Genomic DNA, 21,896 nt, shown 5'->3' with positions numbered 1-21,896 from the left:
GCATGATATTCTTTATTTTTATTATAATTTTACCAACATGAGTAAATTGAAATCTGTAAGCAAAGCAATTACGTGAAGAGGGTCTAATAAAGTTGTTCAAGCTACAACCTACTTTGACTGTTGAATCAAACTGAATAAAGCAGGCTGCTTTGATGGGTTTTTAGTTTCCACGAAGATAACTGGCAGTGACATCTTTTGCTTTAATGGCAATGGTCTTCTGTGAGCTGGGAGTCATAATCAGCTAAAAGTAAAAAAAAAAAAAGATAAAAATAAAAATTGGTCACTACTACAAATAGGAAAATTGCTGAACCAAGTCCTACCCTCAGTTCAGCCTGGTGAAATCTCACCAGCATCAAGATTTGATTATTTTAAAATTCTCCCTGTCCTGAGCAAAAGAGCAAGTCAAAATCTGTGGATTAGATTCTCAGAGGTTCCCGTGACTAAGGGTGATTAAGGATCTTGGAAATACCCAACCAAGCAAACCAACCCAACCACTGTAAAGGTGTTTGCAGGTTATTCCCAGAAGAAAAATCTTAAGAGTTGGAACCACATTTCTTCACAAAAGGTACAGTCAGTGGTCCAGATTCTGTCCTTGGACTTGAGGACAAACTTACAAGCTTAGACAGGGAGTTTTCCCAGGATCACAGCTATAATATTTGGACTGTATTGAGGGAGGAGGAAGGATGGCATAATGTATTCAAATCAGGAAACAACAACACATCTGCTTTGCAGCCACTAATATAGCCCCTGGTAGCAGCTTTTTAATGTCACATCTCAAACCTCACTTCAGAGAAGTGAAACTCATGGCATGTTCCCAAACCATGTCTTTCTGTGGTAGTGCTGGAAACCACCCATCTCCAATATGTTAGGAAACTCTGTTTGATGGGATTTGGTGTGTTCTCCCCCTTTGGCAGCTTCTCCAAACCTCACCATCTACCAGCCAGCCTTATGAAACATGAGAAGCACCCCAGTCCTGCATCCAGCAAACTCACAACCCCTTCCCAGGGAGCATGTTCTCTATCCTTTTAAGGACAAGTACCTGCTTTGCTCTCCATCCAGGAGGCAGTGGTATGCAGCAATGTCTTTCTCCAGCTGTTGTTTGCTAGTCAGCAGATTTTCACGATCCCTCTGCTGCTGCTCTGTTTCTACTTTGATTTCTCCCATCTCTGCCTCAAGCTTGGAAATGACAGAGCCTAGGTTCTGCAGTTCGATGTCGTGCCAGTGCTTGGCGTCATATAAAGAGTTCTCCAGACCCCTCTTCTGCAAGGGCAGGACAGCAGACAATAAATCAGTCAATTTCCATATGCTTCATAGTGATTTTTATTCAGGTTTGGCCAATATCTCTATTGACTATATATATATGTATTGAGAATTCCTTTCTTTAGCTACCTTTGTATTAGGTATTAACATTACAAAAGCTGAATATCTGCACTTTTACAAGGTGCAGATATTCCTCACATTGTCTAGTACTACACTACCAAGCAATCTCAGTGAGATCTCCCTGAGTATGAATACACTGAAGATGGAAATGTGGAGCCTGGTTGTCAAATGTGGTACACTTAGAGCACTATTTCAGTCAAGAAGAGACCAGAAATGTCTGGCATCTCTGGAAACAGTATTTGGTGTGTCAGAACCCAGGACATTCCTCTGGCTGCCCTGGAGAACTCAAGACCCTGGCAGGGGGGTCAGAGACCTTGGCACAGAGTCAAAAACACCTGTGCCTTCAATTTTAACCCATGGAAACAATTACCAACTTAGTGCAAAGAGTTACAAGCCACGAGGGTTTGAATAGAATGATAGTGAATTTATCACAGGGTGAAGCTGTAGAATTTTGGGGTTTTTAGAATGGGGGTTTAAGAGGCAAGATGGAGGAATCTGGGCGTGTCCTGTCTTTCTCCTTCTTCTTGCCCTCCATCTTCTGCTGTGATGGTGGCACTTTTGGATTGGTTTAGAGTAGAGACAAACTGTCTAGCATAGGTGATAGGAAGTGGAAAATTATTGTAAATAAAGTACACGTAGTTTTTAGTATAAAAAGATAACACCACCCCAAGGCGATCAGTGTGCCACAACCCAACCTGCTGAACAGACCTCCACAAGTCCGAAAAATAATGTATTGGATAAGAGAAAATAAATAACCTTGAAAACCAGAGCCAAGGAATCCCAACTTCTTCGAGCGTGGGGCTGGGAAAAAAGGCTTTTTGATTCCTCGGGAGCCATTCTAACAACTCAATACCCGAGACTGGTGGAAAATGGGATTCATTCTTAACTCTGCATCCCAAGACAGGAATGTTCCCCTCAGAAGTTGTGTTGAGTTCGCAGAGAATAGAATACACCCACTGAAAACCCAGCATTCCTTACCAAGGTTCTCAAAGATTCAGTTTCTGCTTGCAAGCTCTGTATTTTGCAGGCAGTTTCGTGGAACTCGGTTCTGAGGCCCTCCACCAGCTCTTCCTCCTGGGTTCGCACGGCAGCCGTCGTCTCAGCCTGTTGCTGGTGAAAGAAGGAGGCTGTCATCACAACCTACGCAAGTTATGGTTTAGCTTCCTTACAGACCAAACTGACAGTAATATTTTCACAGTTTGTGGCAATTCTGACTCTAAGTTTGATTCCTGTGCCTTAAATCCCGCGGTTGAATAATTCTGGATACTTCTTAGTGTCAAAATTATCATATTTTCTAGGCATTTACTGTAAAATAGCTTATCCATACAGGCATATTTATGTTATCTGTGTCAACAACAGCAGTTCAGAATTCATACTTGTATGTTTAAAATTATCTCTAAAGAGGAAACATGGCTGTAATTGTTCATTTTATAGTCATACTATAAGATTTCTTAAAAAGTTGTGTGTCTTCAGAACTACTCACACCTTAATTTTGCACATAAGATTCTATGAGTCAGACAACAAGTCATATTACAGGGTTCAAAAAAAAAAAATCCTGTTAATTAAGTCCTAAGTTAATTATGCTATTTCCTGCTCTTATGGCTTGGGGGGTTTTATATGTGTTTAGTTCAGGTTCCTTGAAAATAGGTGAAGGAAAAAGTACCTTAGTAAAAATAGAATTTCTATACTTTTTAATAAGGGCTGAGATCAAGGTTTTTCAGCCCAGAGCTCTGGGCTCTCTAGAAAATACAGTTATTCAGTCAAAACCTACATTTCTTGTGGTTGATGCTAAAATTAAACTATGCAAAATACTTCCATCCTACTCTGAAACTTCATCTTGACCCTATTCTGGTTTTCTTTTATTTTAAAAGTAAGACTGAATTTTAAAAAATCTAGGACCATGCACCAAAAATAGGGATTATTTTGAATTACCATGTGAAGCCCACACCTTGTGAATGAAATAGCCTCAGTGGGAAAAGGTCATTTAAATACCAGTTAAGTCTCAAACAGAAATTTAGATTTAAGAACCTCTGTTGCAGAGGGCTGAATTTCAATCTAAGCACCATACCTGTCATTTCCAGCAAATTGCACAGATCCTCTGTTTTCTGGAAGTGCTTTTTTGGGGGCTTGTGCTTCACAGGGACATAATTCTACTTGACTATTCCTGTGAACCAGTGATCAAGGACCTGCCACTCTTCAGTAAATTGTTTTTCCTAAATTGTGTTGAGAGAGTAGTCTGCACCTTCCTGGGCTACAAGGACTGCAAATGTCTCTTTTTTAAAGAGATACACAGGGAAGGGAAGGTGCCTTTGCATCTGTATTTGTAGCCCACACCCATTACCTGAAGCCTGGCTTTGACATTTACCCAGCTGGTGGCCCAAATGCTACCTGCAAATCCAGCTTGCCCTCACCACAGGTGGCATGGAAACCCTTCCAGGAGCTACCCTAAGCTGTGAACTGACCATAGTGGTGTGAACAAGAGAACAGGCAGATGGAGTAGATGGAGGTGGCTGCATCAGGTCCTGGACACTCAGGAGGACACAGCAAATGAGCACACACACCGAATGCGCTCTAAAGCTTTTGGGACACACAAGGTTTCCCCACCCTCCTTACAGGGTTACCAGCCCCAAGTGCCCATGTGTGGGGTTCTGCAGGGAATGACACTTGGCCTCAGCTTTGGGGCTCCTTCTGTGGAGAAGTGCAGAAGTAGTCTGTGTGTCCATTTCACCAGGTAATTAATGTTTTCTGGGGACTTTTCCTATTCCTGAGATGCTCTATAAGGGAAAGGCTATACATGTGGTGACCACAAACAACTGGATTAATGGAGGGAGAGGATGAAATTCATATTCCTAATTCTTTATCATGTTGGTGCTTGAGTTTCCTAGGAATCTGTGAATTTCAAATATCTGTACAGTCCCAAGCCAAGCATTGTGCATGAGCGCAGGATCCCTCATTAGTCTGTTTTTCATGGAATTCAGATAATGAAAGAATGGTTAGGAATGGAACACCAACACTCAGAGTTGACCAGCATGCTATCTAAAGAAAGAAAGTTACTTTGAAAAGCTCTTGAGAGTTCTGGAAAAGTTTTAGCAAAGTAGCAAAAAAAGGAGGAACAACTGGCATAATTCACAAGATTTTTCAGAACATTTTATGAGGACAAGAGAGAAAGCTGTGTATTTATGTGCTCAGGGCAGAATATTTCCATGGATCAACAGCTGTTCAAGAGACAGAACATGAAAAGGAAAATGAAGGTCTAGTTCCATTAAGACAGAAGCATATCAGCTTGATGCCTCAAGGTGTACTCTGTTGGGAATGAAGCAGGAATTAGAAGGATTTATGGATGACAGAAAACCATACAGATTAGCAATGAGCAGGGGTGGATGTTTGGAATCAAACTACATGAATGAACAGCACATCAGTAAGTATCTTTCCAGGGAAAAATATTAAATAGCATGCATGTCTTGCAAGGGTTTGAATTACTTGAGTCAATTCAGGGAACATTTTGACCACTACAGACAATAAAGTGCACAGGTGAAACCAATGGACTTGAGTTTTGAGGTTACTCATCTAAAAAAGGCCCATATGAAACCCAATTAGATATGAATTTAAATTGATGTGTTTTGGTGCCCAAATGTGTTTTGGTGTCCTTGAAAAGTTGAGCCAACATTGCAAATCTCATCACAAGACAAAGCAAATGAGGCAAGGTAATTAATCAGAATAACAAAAATACTAAAATGCTGCCCTCATGTCCAAGTCAGTGCTAGGACATCATCTGAAACACCTTGGAAACATCTGAGCTGATCACAGGTACACCAGAGAGTAGGTGTAGAAAAAGGAAATTGAAATATTAGGGGCCAAGGAGAACTTCACGGAGAGACACTGAAAAAACTGGTAATGAAGAGCCAAGGAGTGCAGGGAACTGCTCTCCCTCCTGTGATGTCACAAAAGAGCAAGAGCAAGTTTTTCACTGTGTGGATAACCAAATTATACATCTTAACCACAAAAGATGATTTAAAACCACAAGCTTAGTTGATAAAAGCTAAACTCTTGTCATCTGTATACACAGTGGTAATCTGAATTGAACTGTGTCTGTAGGAGATAAGGGACACAAAACTGGATCATCTGGATTTAATTTGTGCAAAAAAAGCCCCTGGAATCTCTTACCAGAACCAGAACTGATTGTTCCAGAAATCTATGATATTATATTTCTTTTTTCCATTAAAAAAACAAACCAAAACAGGAAGAACTGAAACTAGTAAGAACTTAGGCTAAAATGGCTGAGTAGGGGTGGGTTGGGTGTCAGAGACATGATAGAGCAGTGTACTGGAGCTGCCAATTTTCTCACCAAATGGTATCTCCGAGCAGCTAAAAGACCAGATATTGAAGGTGTGAAATAAATAGAAAGAAAGAAGTTGTAAGGGTGTTTTTACACAGAAGAACAAGGAGGAGGAAGAAGCAGAACAGGCAAGTGGGAGCACTGAAGAATTTGGTGCCATCAGAGTGATGCTCATTTTTCAGAAACCTGGCAGTGGGTCAGGAACAGATTTTTCTGGAAGGCTCAAGGGGCCACTGAGGATGCCCTGGCTTTTCAGGGCTGCATGTGCTTTGTATGGAGGCACTCTCCAGGCTCATGCAGTTTATTACTGTGTCACTCACTTCCTTTGGACTGCATGAGCTGAAAATCAGGCCCCACAGATTAATTTTACGTAAACTTTTCTTAATAAGTCTGGCATTCTCACAAACTTGATGGGACCTCTGGGATAAACCACTCTGCTTGGCTTCTTGTATATTTCGTAGCCATTTTGGTATCACTGTTGTCACAGGATTTTTCTTCTTTATTTTGAAAATTAACTCAGAGCTTGCACATATGTCTGCAATCATATTTCTTGATTTTGTTGGTTTTTTGCTGTTTGCCTTTAATACCCCCTACACCTCTCATGGCAGCTCTTTACCTTGGAACAGGGGGGATATGTTTATATGGTTTTGCTAAGTATTTCAACAGCACTGCTACAGTTACGATTTCACGGAATTACAGAATATGCTGAGTTGGAAGGAACCCACAAGGATCATCGAGTCCAGCTCCTGGCTCTACACAGGACCATCCCTAAGAGTCACACCACGTGCTCGAGAGCATTGTCCAAACACTTCTTGAGCTCTGTCAGGTTGGTGCTGTGACCACTTCCCTGGGGAGCCTGTTCCAGTGGCCAACCCCCCTCTGGGTGAGGAACCTTTTTCTAACATCCAGTCTAAACCTCCCTGACACAACTTCAGGCCACTCCCTCAGGCCCTGTCACTGATCAACAGAGAGAAGAGATCAGTGCCTACCCCTCCTTTTCCCCCAACGAGGAAGTAGAAGACTGCAGTGAGGTCTCCCCTCAGTCTCCTCCTCTCCAGACTGAACAAACCAAGTGACCTCAGGAGCCCCTCACCAGGGTTCCCCTCAAGGCCCTTCACCATCTTCATTGCTCTCCTGATTTACTCTGTCATGCTCTGCTGTAAGAGCCAGATCAGAACGAGTTGGGTTCTAACATACAGGATCGTCCCCTGAACTTAAGTGCTTCAGCTGTGCAAAAATACTTACTTTGGAAAATGAGAGATCCTTCATGACAGAGAAAAAGCTGTATTAAAAGGCTGTCTCAGACTCAAACTCAGCCTCAGGAGAGAACCCCTATTTAAAGGGAATGGCTATTATCATCACTTTTCATTTCTAAGTTAATATCTAGTTTTCCCAGTGCTGCCAGAAGAAACAATATCGGGGAGAAACCAAGGAGTCTGTAGTGTAGAGGGCTTTGCCCTTCTTATTTATAGACCCCTGTAAATTATTAAGTGGAGGAATAGCCCTAGTAAGAAGGGTAATAACAGTGGCTTATCCTATATAGAAGGTATCAACTGATTAGGTTTGCTTTCCTTAGCCAACATTTCAGAGCCCTTGAAAGGCTCCCACAGATACCTGTGATATGAGCAGGGCCATTTCCACCAGTGCTTAACTCTGTGCATCCCAAGAAGGCCTTTATATTTATAAGTGCATTCTCCTTTGGACTTGGACCAAAATACTTTAGATTTTTAACATGTTTTCTGTTTAAAAAAAAAAAAACAAACCCAAAAACCAAAAAATGCCCAAACTTCAAAGATATGGCAGAATATTAGAGAGATTTTGTGTTTGCTTGATATCCTGTGATGTTGGAGTGGGTTACAGAGTGCTGACCTTGGTACGGAGCAGGGCACCTGTCTCAGCACGATTCTTTTCAATGTCTCTCTCCCAGTGGATTCTGATTTTTTCCAGAATGTCATCCAGGCCACTTCCCAGGGGAACATCAAGTTCTTCCAGCTGAGATCCAGCAAGCTGCTTGTATAATACCTTCACATCCTTGAACAAAAATAACAAACATAAAGAAAGTGAACTGGACAGTTGAATGGTATCTTCAGAGAAGCTCAAGGAAGAGCTCTTTTGGTGCCACAGAGAGAGTAATTAAATTTGGTCCCAAAAGCTATCTCTGCATATATGATTTAGTGCACCGAAGGGCTTCTTTTTCAGGTGTGGATTTGCCTTGCTTCTGCATGGGGTCTCTTCCTGCAGATCTAGGGTACTGGAAGAGTTTTCCCCTTGGTGGAAGGAGACTGAAGCCCTGCACCAAGGCAGTGCCTGAAGCAGCCTCTCAACGGTGGCAAGTTTCTCCAGCAGCCAGTGCTTGGCATGTGCACACTGCACAGCTGGGACCCAAAATCACTACAAACATTGCCAGTAAAGCTGCAGTGTGGACTTTGGGCCAAGGAACTAACAGCTTACAGGATATCAGAAACTCCTCCCTTGCTGCTGCACCATGCAGGAGCATGGGCCTTCCAGCATCTACTGGAAGATACAAGATGGGCAAAGCAGCAAGAGCTCTACAGCCTCGCAGCTTGTGAGAGAAAAGTGTGTGTTTTATGCATGTGCATGTTAGATGAAGATGCATTTAAATGCTCCAAAAACATGTAACCAGTAGAGAATTAGCAGGTTTAGAACTGCACACTTAAAGGTAGCATATCAGTTGTACATTGTGTTCAGGAATGCAAGAATTAATGAGATTTTCACATGTATCTTAACTGTCTGGCACTGCAATTCTTTTATATCAGCCTGTTTATCTGTGCTATTGGCACAAAAAAAAAAAAAAAAAAGGGAGTGTAAAAGCATCTGGGAATTATATTTGTAAGCAATGGCCCCTGACAGTGACAATACTGGAAAAAATGGATGGGAATTATGTGAATTATGAACCTGCAAGAATGCAAACCTCAAAATGTGCCCACTCCAAGTTCACAAACCCTTCAAAAGGACTTGGCATGGATTTGCTAGTGGGAGCACCAGTGGAAAGAAAGGTTTGAATTAGTTCAGGAAAGTCCTTGGGACTTTATTTTGCCAGAGCTCAGCAATAGTTGCTTCTAGCCTTTGTTCTGTGACTTCTCATAAGCAGCTTCCCCTGGTCCTGCTGCCATGGGAAAACCAGGACTGTGCTGAAGTGGTTCTGCAAATGCTCAGGTAGTCCCAAAAGACAAAGAAAAAAGCATCTTTCCACTCTGCAAGGGCTCCTTGTTGGCTACATGAGGATCAAGATGGATCAAGGTTATGTTCATAGCTACAGACAACAGCATCAGCACCAGCTTTTCTGGTTTCAAAACAGCCATTGCATTACTTGGTGGTTTAAAGAGGATAAGAGTATCTTGTTTATTTCTGTCATTTTTCTCTTTACTGTCTTATCTAAAACAAGTTCAATTTTCTCCTGCCATGCACTGGTAATGAAGCCACTGGTTATTTTCTGCAAAATGCCAGCCCTGGAATTAGACTGATGCAAGTAGGGAGCTCATCTTGGCAAGCCAGTGTTGCTGAAATCCTGTGGTTGGAGGAACAACTGGTAAGAAATGTAAGGTAGGATAGTACCTTGCTTTCATGAGCCATCATAATTCAAGCTCTACCTTACTTTTAATTGCGCTTTTAACACCAGGACAGCTACTTGCTCTCCCTTATGAGGGATTAGAAACAGCTCCATATTCAAGTCCCCATGAATCAAGATGCTGATTTGTTTTCAATCCTGAAATCCCTGCTGAAGGAAGTAAACCACCTTCATGCAAATAGCGTTGATGAGTAGGTGGGAAAGTATTGTAAAATTGGGTAGTATGGGCTTCTCTTCTGGCTGCCTGTCTGTGGTGGTGCATCCTCCTCACCCACTGGGGCCTCTCTATGGGTTCAGCAATTCTTTATCAACCTCACCCTTAATCAATCAATGGCTCCTGGGCAATTAAGTTTCCCTTCCCAGTGTTTATCAGAAACACTGTCTGTTCCTAGGAGCTGCTGATGCCTAACAAAGGAAGGGGAAGAGATAGTCAGCTATCCTAGCATAAACTTGGAATATTAGTTGCCCAAATCATAGCCCGAGTGGAACAATATTTTTGTTACCAGATTTCTGAGGAAAACTCCAGTAATTACCATCTTGGATTACAGCCAGGATGGAGATTAACAGATGACTGAAGCCAATCATCTTGGGACTCTATAAGCAGTAGTCCTGAGTGAGGCCCTTAGAGGTCTCCTGGACTGCAGTGGGCTGTGAGCAGCAATCTCCCTCTGACTGGGACGCCTCTCGGAACTAACAAGCTCTCAAGTTTGCAATACCCAATGCTTGTTACCAAATGCTGATTGATGGTAGGGCCTGGGATATCCTGACTACTCCTCAAGGCTCAGCCCTCACCTGTTGAGGTGCAGAAGCATCTGACTTGATGCTTCTGAGATGCAAAATCATCTGAACTGAGTATTGCACTGAACTTGAGGGAAATTTTTAACAGGCACTTTTGTACCAACTTCTTCATGTCTGTTTGTGTGTGTGAATTGGTTTAAATACCCTATAGCAAGTATAGTATGAATATTGCCATCCCAGATCTACAGTCAAGTTACTTACTTTCCTGTGCTTACAGGAAATCCTATTGGATCATTTTGTAAATGTGAATTATTCAATTATTCAATGATCAGGTGCTGACACATCCTTTAGCTATAAACCATTGACCAGGTCTGAGGTCAAGTTTGGGCTCAGCTGCACCTAATCTCCATCAGGAGTTTAGAAAACAAGGGGGTCTGCTCTGAACCTCATGACTCAATGGGAAGACCTCCCCTAACCCTTTTGAACCTTTATCCTTTAGCACCTTTACCCTCTGCATCCCTGATTTCCATGTAAACTATTCTAGATTGATTCTAATCCAATTTTCCTTTGTGAGCTTCATTATATAGTAAGCAATAAAATGGACTTTGCCATCAAAGTTAAATTGCACTTTCACATCTCATATTAAATCTGCTTTTGCCAGCACCTGTGATAAAGATTCTTTAGAGCCACTTCTTTATGCCACTGTCCCTGTGACTTGCTTCAGTGTTGTGCTTCTCAAGAGAGACTCAGTTGTGGGAACCGAGCGCCTTGCTAAGCCAAGCAGGGTATTTTCATAAGAACCTGGTTAATACTCAACATTAGAGCAGCAGGACCAGAGCTGTGTCCTGAACATGCACTTTCTCCTTCCATCAGATCTCACTGCTGGGATATCCACACGCATGGCTGTGCAGCCCCTTGACCATCATGTGGTGACTGACAAGAAATGAAGGGATGGTGTCTCTTCCATGTCACATTTATCAAATGAGAAAGGGTTAACACCTACATGTAAGTCATTTGATAAAGCCTCAGGGGTTAGTCCTCTGAGTTAAAAGAGAAGGAACAGGTAGAGTTTTTAATGTTTGCTTTGCACTAGATGTATGATACCAACCAGATGAAACAGGTACACATTGGCTTTGCAGTATCCCGAGTCTGCACTTACTTCTTCATGATTCTTTGACAGCATAGCTAGTTCTTCCTTCATGCTTTCTATCTGACTCTCCAGATCCATTTTAGTTAAATTAGCATCATCAATCACTTTATATAGGGAATTAATTTCATCTTCCACTGCCTTTCTGAATGGCTGCTCATTTTCATACCTGCAGAGGAAGGAAAAAAAGAAAAAAAAAGCCAAACTTAACACACCATAACTCAGCAAGTAAAGCCTGTCTTTTTTTTTTTCTGAATGATATTATTTCTGCTAATTAGCAAATGTGTCCCAGACAGAGGCACAGAAACACAGACAGTATACTTTGCTCTCACCTTATCTCTTCGTACTTGAAGGTAACTGCCCTGTCATTAATTCAGAGTGTAAGAAAGCAGGCCAAGTTAGCAGTATGTGCTATGGTGGTTATCTACCTGATAAGATTCCAGAAAATGCATGGAGAGGGTCATGGTTTCTTGCTAGATCTGATATTTATCATCAGTATCACCATGGGTGGCTTTTTCTCAGTTGTCTTGGCTTTAAAATGAGAATACCAACTCACTTGTCTACATAAAAACCTTTTAGAGCAAAGGTTAAAGAAAAAACATCAAACATTCTTTTACTAACGGACATGCTGATAGAAGTCTGGCCTCTGTTCCAGGATCCTGGCCCATCCCTAAGACCAAATCCCAGTAGTATCAAAATAAAACGGAAATTTCTGTGGTTCATTTGTCAGCTAGAATTGCTGTTGGAACAAACGGCTCATTTCCAAACCATGGCTGTAATGGTAGGGAAATTTTGGCAAGCACTTTCCATTCCAGAGCACTGCTTGCTGCATTGCTCTTGTTTGTAACTTTTTGGTTTAGGCTTTCCATTGAAAATGTGGATTGCACATTGGAATCTCCTTGGGTGGGAGACATTTGTGCCAAACCTGTCCAACCTGGGGACCTGGAGGGGCTGGCAGGTTAGCTGGGAACCTGCTTCAGAAACACTTTGCTCCTTGATAACCACCTTCACTGCTGGGAGTTGAAAGCTTGGGAGAGTAGCAGTTGATCCCAGGGCTTTTCACAATACAGTAGATTGATTTGACATTATTTTTGTCATGTAGACTGCTTGTCCAAGTCAGCTGACACTTCTAACATTATTTTTTTAAAACAACATAAAATATGAATGTAACTTGCTGCACGTAAAGCCAAATGAGTATCTCAGAGTTGTACCTTTCTGAAATAAAATGCAAACTTAAAAATTATTAACACATTGTGGTTTTATGATTAAATAAAGTAATTCCAGAGAGAGAGAAAAAGAAGTGTAAGGGATGATAAAAAACCATAGGAGATAAAAATCAATTAATTTGAATTGTGGTTTTTGTGTCAGAGCTTGCAAAAAGCTATTTGTAAATGAATGAGACCATTATGAGTTTAGAAAGCTATAAGGATCACATCTCCTGAGTAAAATCTAAAGTGGTTCATGGACTCATTCACATGACTATCAGGCTTTGCAAACTGAAAGACAATAGAAAAGTAGCTTGCCAGTGTTTAAAATCTTCTTTTATTTCTTATTTTTCTCAGTAAAGAAAAGTAAAGTCGGCACAGGCCATTTCTGTTTTCTTGTCTAACATTTCCACCCATGTCTGTCGGGGTGCAGTTTTCACTTTGCGGCTGTAGCAGAATGATTGTTACTTCCAAAAACGTTTGGTTTTGGCACTGAAGTACTGAAAATTACAACTAAAAAGCACATGGAATTTCGCCTTTATAATATGCCAACTCAATTTTGAATGAATACTGGCCTCTCAGTGAGAGACCAATGTCTGTGTTAAGACTAGCTTAGGTCATTTTGCTTGTGCTTGTGCACATTTTTGTTACTATGACTCTTCAAAATCTTCCAAAATAATGTTAACACCATCATTATTTTTCTCCCAAATCAGGGTGTTGAATATGAATATGCAACTTAAAAAACAAGCCCATTCTACTCCCTAGCATTACACCCCCATAAATTAAGTGTTCACAAAGTTTAAAGAAAGTGGTCATCTGGGTGCCACCACAGGACTACCTGTCTTTAAAATCTTCAGCACAGGCTTGAATATTCTCGGTGTGCAGCATAAGACGAGCATTTTCAAGGACTGCTTCACCCACCTAGAAGAAAGATACAACAGAGCTCAAGCAATGAACAGCTTCAGCACATGTATCTTAAGCAGATGTACAACTTTGATTCTGAAAATAATCCTTCATCCTAGGGCTGTCCAAGTGACTCTTTCCAGATAACTTAATCAATTATTTTTGTACATATAAGTTCGCAAATTCTCGGCAAATAGGCTGTAATTTGTCATCAATCTGCTCATTCTTCCTAAGCCCTCATCTTCCTGTAGCAACATATTTATTCTGATCACCAGCTCTTTGCAAGGGGCAAAAATCATTGCTGTGCTCAAGGTACTTTCATCATTTAAGTCCCATTTATAATTTCTAGATACAATTTAAGCAGCACTTAAGCAGTTCCTATTCTACTTCCCATATTAGCAGTCCTCTTCAGGGTCGTCCTCCTCAGGGAGCCACGGAATACTTGCTGCTCATGCCGCCTGCGAGCCCTCCTCAGCTCCCAGAGCGTCGTTTTCCTTCTCCTAGGGGATCCTCTAGGCTCTTGCGATAGATATGAGACCTGAGAAGCCTTCAAAGATTATTACACTGATTGGAAAGATCGTGCAAAGCAGACTGTGGCATCACTGCTATGGCTCTGGGGTGTATCTCTAACGTCCCAGAGGTACTTGAGGGGTAAGTAAACCTGAAAGGCTTGTGACTTGGTAGCTTGTTGTGATTCAGGAAGGTTATATAAAATGTTAAAAAGGAAAAAAAAAGACCACTGCCTGCCCTGGAGTCACACATACAATGAGCTATGACCATGCAGAATTCAGTACCAGGCTTAGAGTGATCACCTCTGCAAGTAAGTGTCTGGGAGCTCCAGTCACCCCATGATCCATGCTGTCACTCTGGAAAAGCTGAACTGAACATTTCTTTGGTCTTTCTCAGGAGACACCCATGAAGGTTTGCAGTTAAAACTAAATCACCTCATGAATAAGATCAGATTTTTAAGCTGGCCAGGAGAGTTCTTGAAGCTGAAAAATCTTTCCTTAGATAAGTCTGTAACTAAGATTGCAAATCACCCAAAGCATTTTGCTCCTCCAAGGTGAAACACACCGTGCAATGTGGAAACATCAAGGCTGCATCCAGACAAGTGGATCTGAAGTGGGATTGTTGCCCTATGTTCCCACCTGCCCTGAGACTGCTTGGTGATGGGGTGGAGGTGGGCGTGCAAGGCTGAAGCATTTCTAGGTGGTATTTAGCATTTACCCTCACGGAGAGGCTTACTGCTCCAAATGTCTTACAAATGTTTGGATCTGAAGGTGTAATGTATGTAATACCTGATGGCATTTGATAAGGAGAAATGTGGAGAAATGACCTGTTCCTTCACTATCCATGATGTCTGTAATGGATCAGGAAGTTAAAAGCACTCTACATCTTTTCAATCTGATGAGGAACAAGAGTTTAAAAAGTGGTTTTCTTAATTCTCACCCACTGTTAGGAAAAAACAGAGAAGGTGGTTGGGGGCTGGAGCTTGTTTCACACCATTGCATGGAGAAACTATTTTTCTTCAATAACTGTGGGGTTTCTTGGCCTATTCCAAGCAATATGATAGAGGGATAGACCATCTCAGAGACATTCAGTTCTAACACAGTTCATGAAAATAGCATCTGGACAGAGGAGAGAGGTTCTGTAAATACTGCTGCTTGGAGGGGGGGGGGGAAAGCCCCAGTTTTGGCATGGGAGAGTTGGGGAGTGCAGCAAAAGCACAGGACTCAGAGATGTTGTGAAAGCCACAGGTGTGGGCAAAGAGATGGTCCCTCACCACACACCAGCCAGCCCTGTTGTGCAGCACACAAGTACAGAAGAATTCTGTGTGCTCGTTTGCACATAGAACTGGCTGCTCTTCATTGTTCATCCTATTATTTCCTTCTCCCTGATCTTTTTGCCGCCCCACTTTACCAGCACTATCCTAACTCCCCAAAGCCTGGCTTGTCCATTTGTGGCATTTCAGAGAAGCTGAACAGAGCTGGGGCTTTGGGGACAGGCTGCTCTTCTGTCCTCGGGTTCCCTTGCACCAGGACACCTGAGTTTCTCCTGAAGGATGGAAAACTGGCATTTAGTCATCACAGAAGTAGAGGGACCTCTTTGACACAAGCTCCGAAATCTTGGTTCCCTCTGATTTGCATGAGCTGGGAAAGCCCTTTCCTAGGCTCCAGAAGAAGAGATCTAAGTCCTCCACCTAGGGAAAGTTTTGTTTGATTTAATTCTGCTATTAATCAACAGCTGGATGCAAACACACAGCATCAGGGAGACAGATTTGTAGCCACTTTGCTGACACGTATACTAAAACACATGATGCAGCAGCTTGGGAAACACCCTTCTTTGTGTCCATTGGGAATGAGAGGCCTTGCAATGCTGCAAGCACTTATACATTGCCTCCTCTGCTTGTAAAGCAGAAGGCAGCGCTGTCCTGCCTCACAGAGCTTCTGGGAAGCTTATGTCACTGATGCTCATGTAACATTCAAAGAGCCAAAATGGGAAGAGTTAAAAAAATGCAAATATTATTACTAACAATAGCTCCTTTCAGTCACACATTGTCTTTCAACTCTTGGTTCTGTGATGCACACACACCTTTTGATCACTATTTTTTTCAGCTCTTGAATTAACAGTGAATATTCATGGTATTACACATCTTAACTACAAAGGAGCAACAATTTTCTTTGATTTCATTGTGATTTTATGAACATGAACATGCAATATTAATTTTTTGGAAGAAAAGTCTCATAAAAATCTGCATCGACATGCTGGCCCATTTCCTGGGTTAAAACTGGCCTCAAGGATAAAACAGCTGCTTCAAGGGAGTGGGCAGATAACAGACTGAAGTGATACAGACACAGGGAGAATTTACTCCTTATTCCTGGTGATTAGCATCTTCTGATTTTTAACAGAGATTTGGCCAAGTTTGGCATGGCAAAATTTACTATGCCTTTCAAAATTTTAGCTGTCCTTTATCTGTAGCTTTGTATACTTTTGCTATTCTTACAAAAGACTAAATCCTTTCTGACTGCTGCTAAATTCATGCCCTCAGGTGTGGCCTATGATAATGAATCTCATGGTTTAATTATTCATGGAATGGAAACTACTCCGGCTTTCAAGTTCACTTCAGTAAAGCAAATGCCTCCATGGGGAAAGATCAGAAGATGTCGATCTAGTCTTTCCTTCCCCACACACAAGGAAATAGTTGCCTCCAACACATTTTAATTCACAGCTAAAATCAGGCTAAAAGCCTGCAGCCCACTGCCAAGCAATAAACTCTTAATGGTCTTGGTCATGCTTTCCATGTTGAACCCTTTCTCAGAGCCTGAAGGAGGAAACCTCAAAGGCAGCAAGGGCAGCATTTGTTGCATGGCCTCAGGAAAGGAAATACCTGGAGAGAGGCTGAGGTTTATGGCTCCTTTCCTGATTCCTGCGGCATCCAGGGAAATTCAACTTCGTGTATACATCAAATATTTTTTAAGTACACAGGACTGCATCAAAGAATGCCTGGTTCTCAAAGCAGGAGATACCTCTTCAAGAAATCATCTATAAAACTGTAATGTTGCCCAAGCACAAGGAGAAAACCTCATACCCCCTCACAGCTGCCTGTGGAGGCAGCCCAAATTTATGCTGTTGGAGGTGGCTGAGAGAACATGATTAAAACTAATTCCCTGCCATCCTCTGCAGGGCAGTTGATCAAGCTTTGTGCCATTTTGTGGGAGTTTGTTGTACCCTTAGATGAGTAGCAGAGGGCTATTTCATGCATTTACAGACACTGGTCATGCACTGTGTTGTGCTAGAGTGTGTCACAAGTAACACTCAGAGGCTCTTCTGACCCTGCAGCAAATAAATTAGTGGGTGTGGGTCCAAATGTGGCAATTCCTCAGGCTGTTAGACCTGCATATCCTCTGGGCTTAATAGTCATACTGACTAAATGCTGATTGAAAGGCCAAATGGAAATAAAAGTTGCTCCATAAGAAAACTCTGGAGGTCTTCCAAATGCTCCCAACCACGCACAGGATGTCATGATCAGTCACGGCAGTGATAAAATTGGCCCAGGATGTTGATTCCTTCTTTTGCTTGTGTGTTTGCTCCTGTGATCTGAACTGCACTATGTGTCATCTCATAGACAAAATAAATCTCTGTGTCTCCCATGCAGCTATAATTGAGCAGTCATGGAGGCTGAGCTACCCTTTTCTCTCTGTAAACTCACTCAGATTGTTTCAAGCATCCACTTCTGCCAGGTGCTGTCCTGTTCCCTGGGAAGGAATTGCCATTGCAAACAGCCTCCTATTCTGCAGAAGAGGCATATTTGATTAGAGAAAGAATTTTGCACAAGTAGACCAGGATGAAGCCTGGAGAAGAAGAGTATGCAGAGGGTAAAATTTATATTTCTGTCATGAAATTGTACTTCTGTCATATGCATTCCTCTTGGCAAGGATTTCTCATTTCCCTCTTTTCCTGCAAAAGTCCTCTCTCTTTGTCCCAATAAGTGTGTTTCCACCTGCTCTGCTGAAAGCCAGCTGCCCAGGTGGGTGACTAACCCTGTGAGCTGGATAGTGGCTTTCCATCATTCGGCTCCCACCAGTGATCCCCTGCTGCAGCCATAGCTCTGACAATTGCAAGGAAACACGAGTGGTTTTTCCCGAGGGACCCTGTGCTCACACACACCCTCCGAGTCACTCGCTGACTCCCTTTTTCCCCTTAGCTCTGTGTTTGGGAGATATGCTGGCACCAAGCTGGTTTTGCTGGCAATGCAACTACACAAAACCTGGGATGCTGGAGCACATCCCAGGAAGGCCAGGAGCAAAATGGGACTTCAGGTCTTCTGGGATCTCTCCTGTGCCACGGCAGAGATGAGCCTGTCACATTTGTGATTTTGAGACCAGGAGAGTCCTTTGTGGCCATGTTCTTGTCTTCTCATTAGCAGGGCAAGAGGAAAGGGCTCCTGCTTAGACCCCCTCCCGATTGTGTATTTTCCTTTGCTGTTTCTTGTTCAAAAAGTGTTCCTATCGTGAGTGCATGGGCTAATCCAGGTGCCTGCTCAAGTGGTTTCTTTCCCCAAAACTTTCATAGCTGCTTTATGCAAAACTGAGGGGTTTTACAGCTGCTGGGCGTTTCTCCACACCGAACCCATGCGCCTGGCTGGGAATTGAAATGAGTGTTCAGACTTTACAAGAAGCTGAAAATGGGGTATGCAACTTTTAAAGAAATCAAGGTGGATGTGGACATCTGCAGAAAATCTGAATAATTTACAAAAATTACATTTAAGAATGTATCTGCCAGGTGTCTCTCATTTCTGCTACACCTTTTTCCTGAATGCCTTTTCCTTTTCTGTTTGGGATGTGTTGTGGCAGGAGGGTTCTGACTTCATGTGATTTCAGCTGTTTCTGCAGCAACTGATTTTGACATTATTTTAATAAATGTGGTAGTTTTGATGTTGATGCTGGCATAATTTTACCAATTAGCTCCAGGACGAATGAGCTAATTGGTGTTTGGGCTGGATAGGGTCCTACTTTCATTTTTGGTTAAATGCTTAATAAAAAAAGCAAAGAAACCTATTAATCAGAATTGAACATAACAGCTTGGATCACATCCGTAAAAGACAAAACCCACTAAGTGATGCCTCTTTTATTGACTTAATTGAAGCAATTCAAAAGATTTTATGTGCTCTCTGATGTGTTTTGATAGTTAAATAGATACGGATGATGCTAATCTTTTCTCTTCTTTTCTATGATACTCACAAATGCTATTACTACATGGCTTTATTTTTCTGATTTTCATACAGGAAGAGCCCAATATTCAGGCTAGATTTCATTATGAGATGCTCTTATTTATTCATAAAAAAAGAGGTAGAGGCAAGGACGACTACAAAGGAAGGTTGAAAGGAAAGCAATTTGCATGAAAAATTATCACATTTGCAGGTCCATCTGCACTGCAGTGTTGGGGGTTTATATAATGAAAAATCAAGCAGTTCTTCCTAAATGGTCCTTTCTTATGGTCCTACATTTTTGGGCTTAACCATAAATCCTGGTAGGATTTACAGGTGAGGTCTACAGCTATGAAATGTGACACTGGTCTGGAGAGCACGGGATGGCGGCTGGAAAGGACCAACTCCCTGTCTCCTATCCATGTCCTCATCCTCCCCAGTGAGATAACAGGTTCAAGGAGATGGCTTTTTGTACTCCAGATTCAGAGCACACCTTTACTTCAGCAGCTGCTCCCTTCAGAAAGCTATGACATCATTGACTAATACTAAAAGGTAGCAACTTTAAAAGCTGGTGCTTGACTGCATGTTTCTGCTGACATGATCTTTGTACAACAGCTTATGCCAACACATTCAGCAACGTTTGTAGCGTTCTGGGAGATCACCTGCCCTAAAAATGCAAAGTAAAACTAGCCAGCCCAAGTCAAAACATGCAATTGTCCCAGGCAACTTAAAGTTGGCTTTCAGGCTTTCTGAAGACCCAGTGACGGCCTTTTCTGTGCCTGCACAAGCGCTGCTGGGAAGAGAGATGTGTGAGAGATGCCAGACTCCAGGTCTTTGGAATCTTGTCTGCTCCCACTGGCTGGGAGCTGGGAAGCCAGGCTTATGTGGGGCACCAAGACCTCAGCAGCCAGAGCCCTGTGTCTGCTGCAAGCAGGACACCAGACTGCAAGGCCTTACTGGCCAGCAAAAGGAACTCCTTCTTGTCCATGAGGTCAATACAGACATCATTTCACACCCCCACAATAAACATCTGTGCCATATGGAGAAGGTGGGAGTAAGGGATGGTGGGGTGATGGCAGAGGAAAGGAAAGGAGTCACTCATTTGTAGCCATGTAATTATTATTTTTAAATAAATAGAGCTTTTGAAAATGTTATTAAGCCAAGGGAATAAAGTAAAAATCTGAATTGCTGATTAAAAAAAACCAAACCCCCAACGTGCTTGTTGAGAGATAACATAATCTCTCATGTTGAGAGATAACCTAATTCAGTCCTAGCAGGTTTGTTTCAATAATTTTGATACTCAGTGTAATAACCAAAGACTTAAAATAAGGGGGGGAAAAAAAAAGGAAAAAAACCCACCCTTTCTAATCAGGCCAGACTTCGGCGCCTTGGGGTGCATTTCAATCGCTCCCATGCGCACCATGCCTGAGGTAATTCTCCCGCTTAATAGGCATAATAACGCTAATTATCATGAAGATAGATTTTGAACCCTCTGTCTAGGGCTCCTCGCCTTGAAATCAGACGGCATTCATGAGCAGCCTCGCCCCTGGCCGCCCGGAGCTGCTAATGACCGCGCAGCTCCCTCCCGCTCCGCCGGCTGCCGGCGGCGCTCCGGCGCTCACCTGGTGGTAAATCGCCTCCCAGTTCTCCCGCAGCGCTCCCCAGCTGCTCACGCTGGCCGCCTTCTTGTCCAGGTAGACTCTGATGTGCTCCTCCAGCTCCTGGTTGACCTGCTCGAGAGCTCGCACCTTCTCGATGTACTCCACCAAGCAGCCGTTCAGGCTTTCGTAGGAGAGACCCCTGCCCTTATCCAGCCCCGGGGCCAGGGGCACGGCGGCGGCGGAGCTGCGGAGACCCTGGAGGAAGACGCTGCTGATGCCCAGGGCTCTACGGGACACTCGGGTGCCCAGGCTGCTCACGCCGCCGGTGGGAACGGTGCCCACGTAGACGCCGGGGGGTCTCGACAGGCTCCCTCCGCCTCCGACGCTCACCCGGCGGCCGGGCGGCCCCGAGCTCTCCGCCGTGGAGGTAGAGGGCTGCTGCCCCAGGAAGGACGACCGGCGCCTCGGCAAGGGCATGTTGTCGCTCCAGCCTGCCGAGCACCGCCGCTCAGCCCGGCCGCCTGGCCCCGCACTGGCGGGAGGGATGTGCCGAGCCCAGCAGGTTGGGGCTCGCCTGGGATTTCGGCTTTGTGCGACGGCTTTCTGGAAAGGGGGGCTTTGTGCTGCCTGGGAGCACCAGTCACATTGTCCGGGCGGCTGCTGGGTCAGCAGTCCCATTTCAGGGGAAATCTCCCTGCTGCTGCTGCTGCAAATGTGGCAGATGAAAAGCACAATGGTGTTTACGGGGACAGCGGGACGGGGATTCAGTACAATGTACGTGTTAAAATACCAACAGTGTTTTCTATGCTGACACCCGGATGATTTCCTACCCTTATAGCCACAGGTATCCAGTTATATACTACAAATGCATCTGCTTCTCACACCAGTGCTTGCTCCAGACATAGTCTACAAGACATTTCCTAACTTAGCAAAACCCAAACCTCTCCGGCGTCACCTGGGCCAAGCTGAGCAGAACTGAGACAGCCTTTTGCCAGTGCAGAGCACTGAATGTTCTGCGTCTGCTGCAGCTTCTGGGTTTCTCTGCAATTTGGCTTTGCTACCCACCCAAAGGATACTGACACAATACCAGCAGATTTTATAGGGACAAGCACCTCTCATGTCCACCCCTTCTCAGGCCGTTCACATAATCCAATGGCACTTTGCTCAGCAAGGACCTGTTTCACTTCTTAGCCTGTGTAACAGGTGACTAAGTGAGGCAACTGTGATTTAAAAGAAAAGGCCAAAACAATCCTACACACTAATTGCAGGGAAAGGGGGAGATTTCCCCTG

At 43.3% G+C, this 21,896-nt stretch overlaps 1 protein-coding gene across 1 annotated transcript; it reads right to left on the bottom strand.

The window, feature by feature from the left end:
* Positions 1-3: 3 nt before the first annotated feature.
* BFSP2 (beaded filament structural protein 2) lies at positions 4-21,137 on the bottom strand. The gene is made up of 7 exons (XM_059847697.1): positions 20,628-21,137; positions 13,234-13,316; positions 11,203-11,359; positions 7,586-7,747; positions 2,359-2,490; positions 1,040-1,260; positions 4-241 (listed from the first exon to the last, which is right to left on the bottom strand). Exons 1-7 carry the CDS (start codon positions 21,081-21,083, stop codon positions 238-240), a joined length of 1,215 nt encoding a protein of 404 aa, XP_059703680.1. The 5' UTR covers positions 21,084-21,137; the 3' UTR covers positions 4-237.
* Between the last annotated feature and the right edge of the window lie 759 nt (positions 21,138-21,896).

This window comes from Haemorhous mexicanus, chromosome 1 (assembly GCF_027477595.1).
Source record: "Haemorhous mexicanus isolate bHaeMex1 chromosome 1, bHaeMex1.pri, whole genome shotgun sequence".
Lineage (NCBI taxonomy): Eukaryota > Metazoa > Chordata > Aves > Passeriformes > Fringillidae > Haemorhous > Haemorhous mexicanus.
The sequence above is the reverse complement of the archived record's forward strand: the minus strand, read 5'-3'. Positions and strand labels throughout refer to the sequence as shown.

What these genes read in the sequence shown, in the direction of transcription:
- BFSP2 (XM_059847697.1), bottom strand. Translation starts at nt 21,083, where the DNA reads ATGCCCTTGCCGAGGCGCCGGTCGTCCTTCCTGGGGCAGCAGCCCTCT. An exon ending in GGGAGGCGATTTACCACCAG is followed by an intron (nt 13,317 to 20,627) that starts GTGAGCGCCGGA and finishes TCTTTCTTCTAG; the next exon opens with GTGGGTGAAGCAGTCCTTGA. An exon ending in TGTCAAAGAATCATGAAGAA is followed by an intron (nt 7,748 to 11,202) that starts GTAAGTGCAGAC and finishes TTTTTGTTCAAG; the next exon opens with GATGTGAAGGTATTATACAA.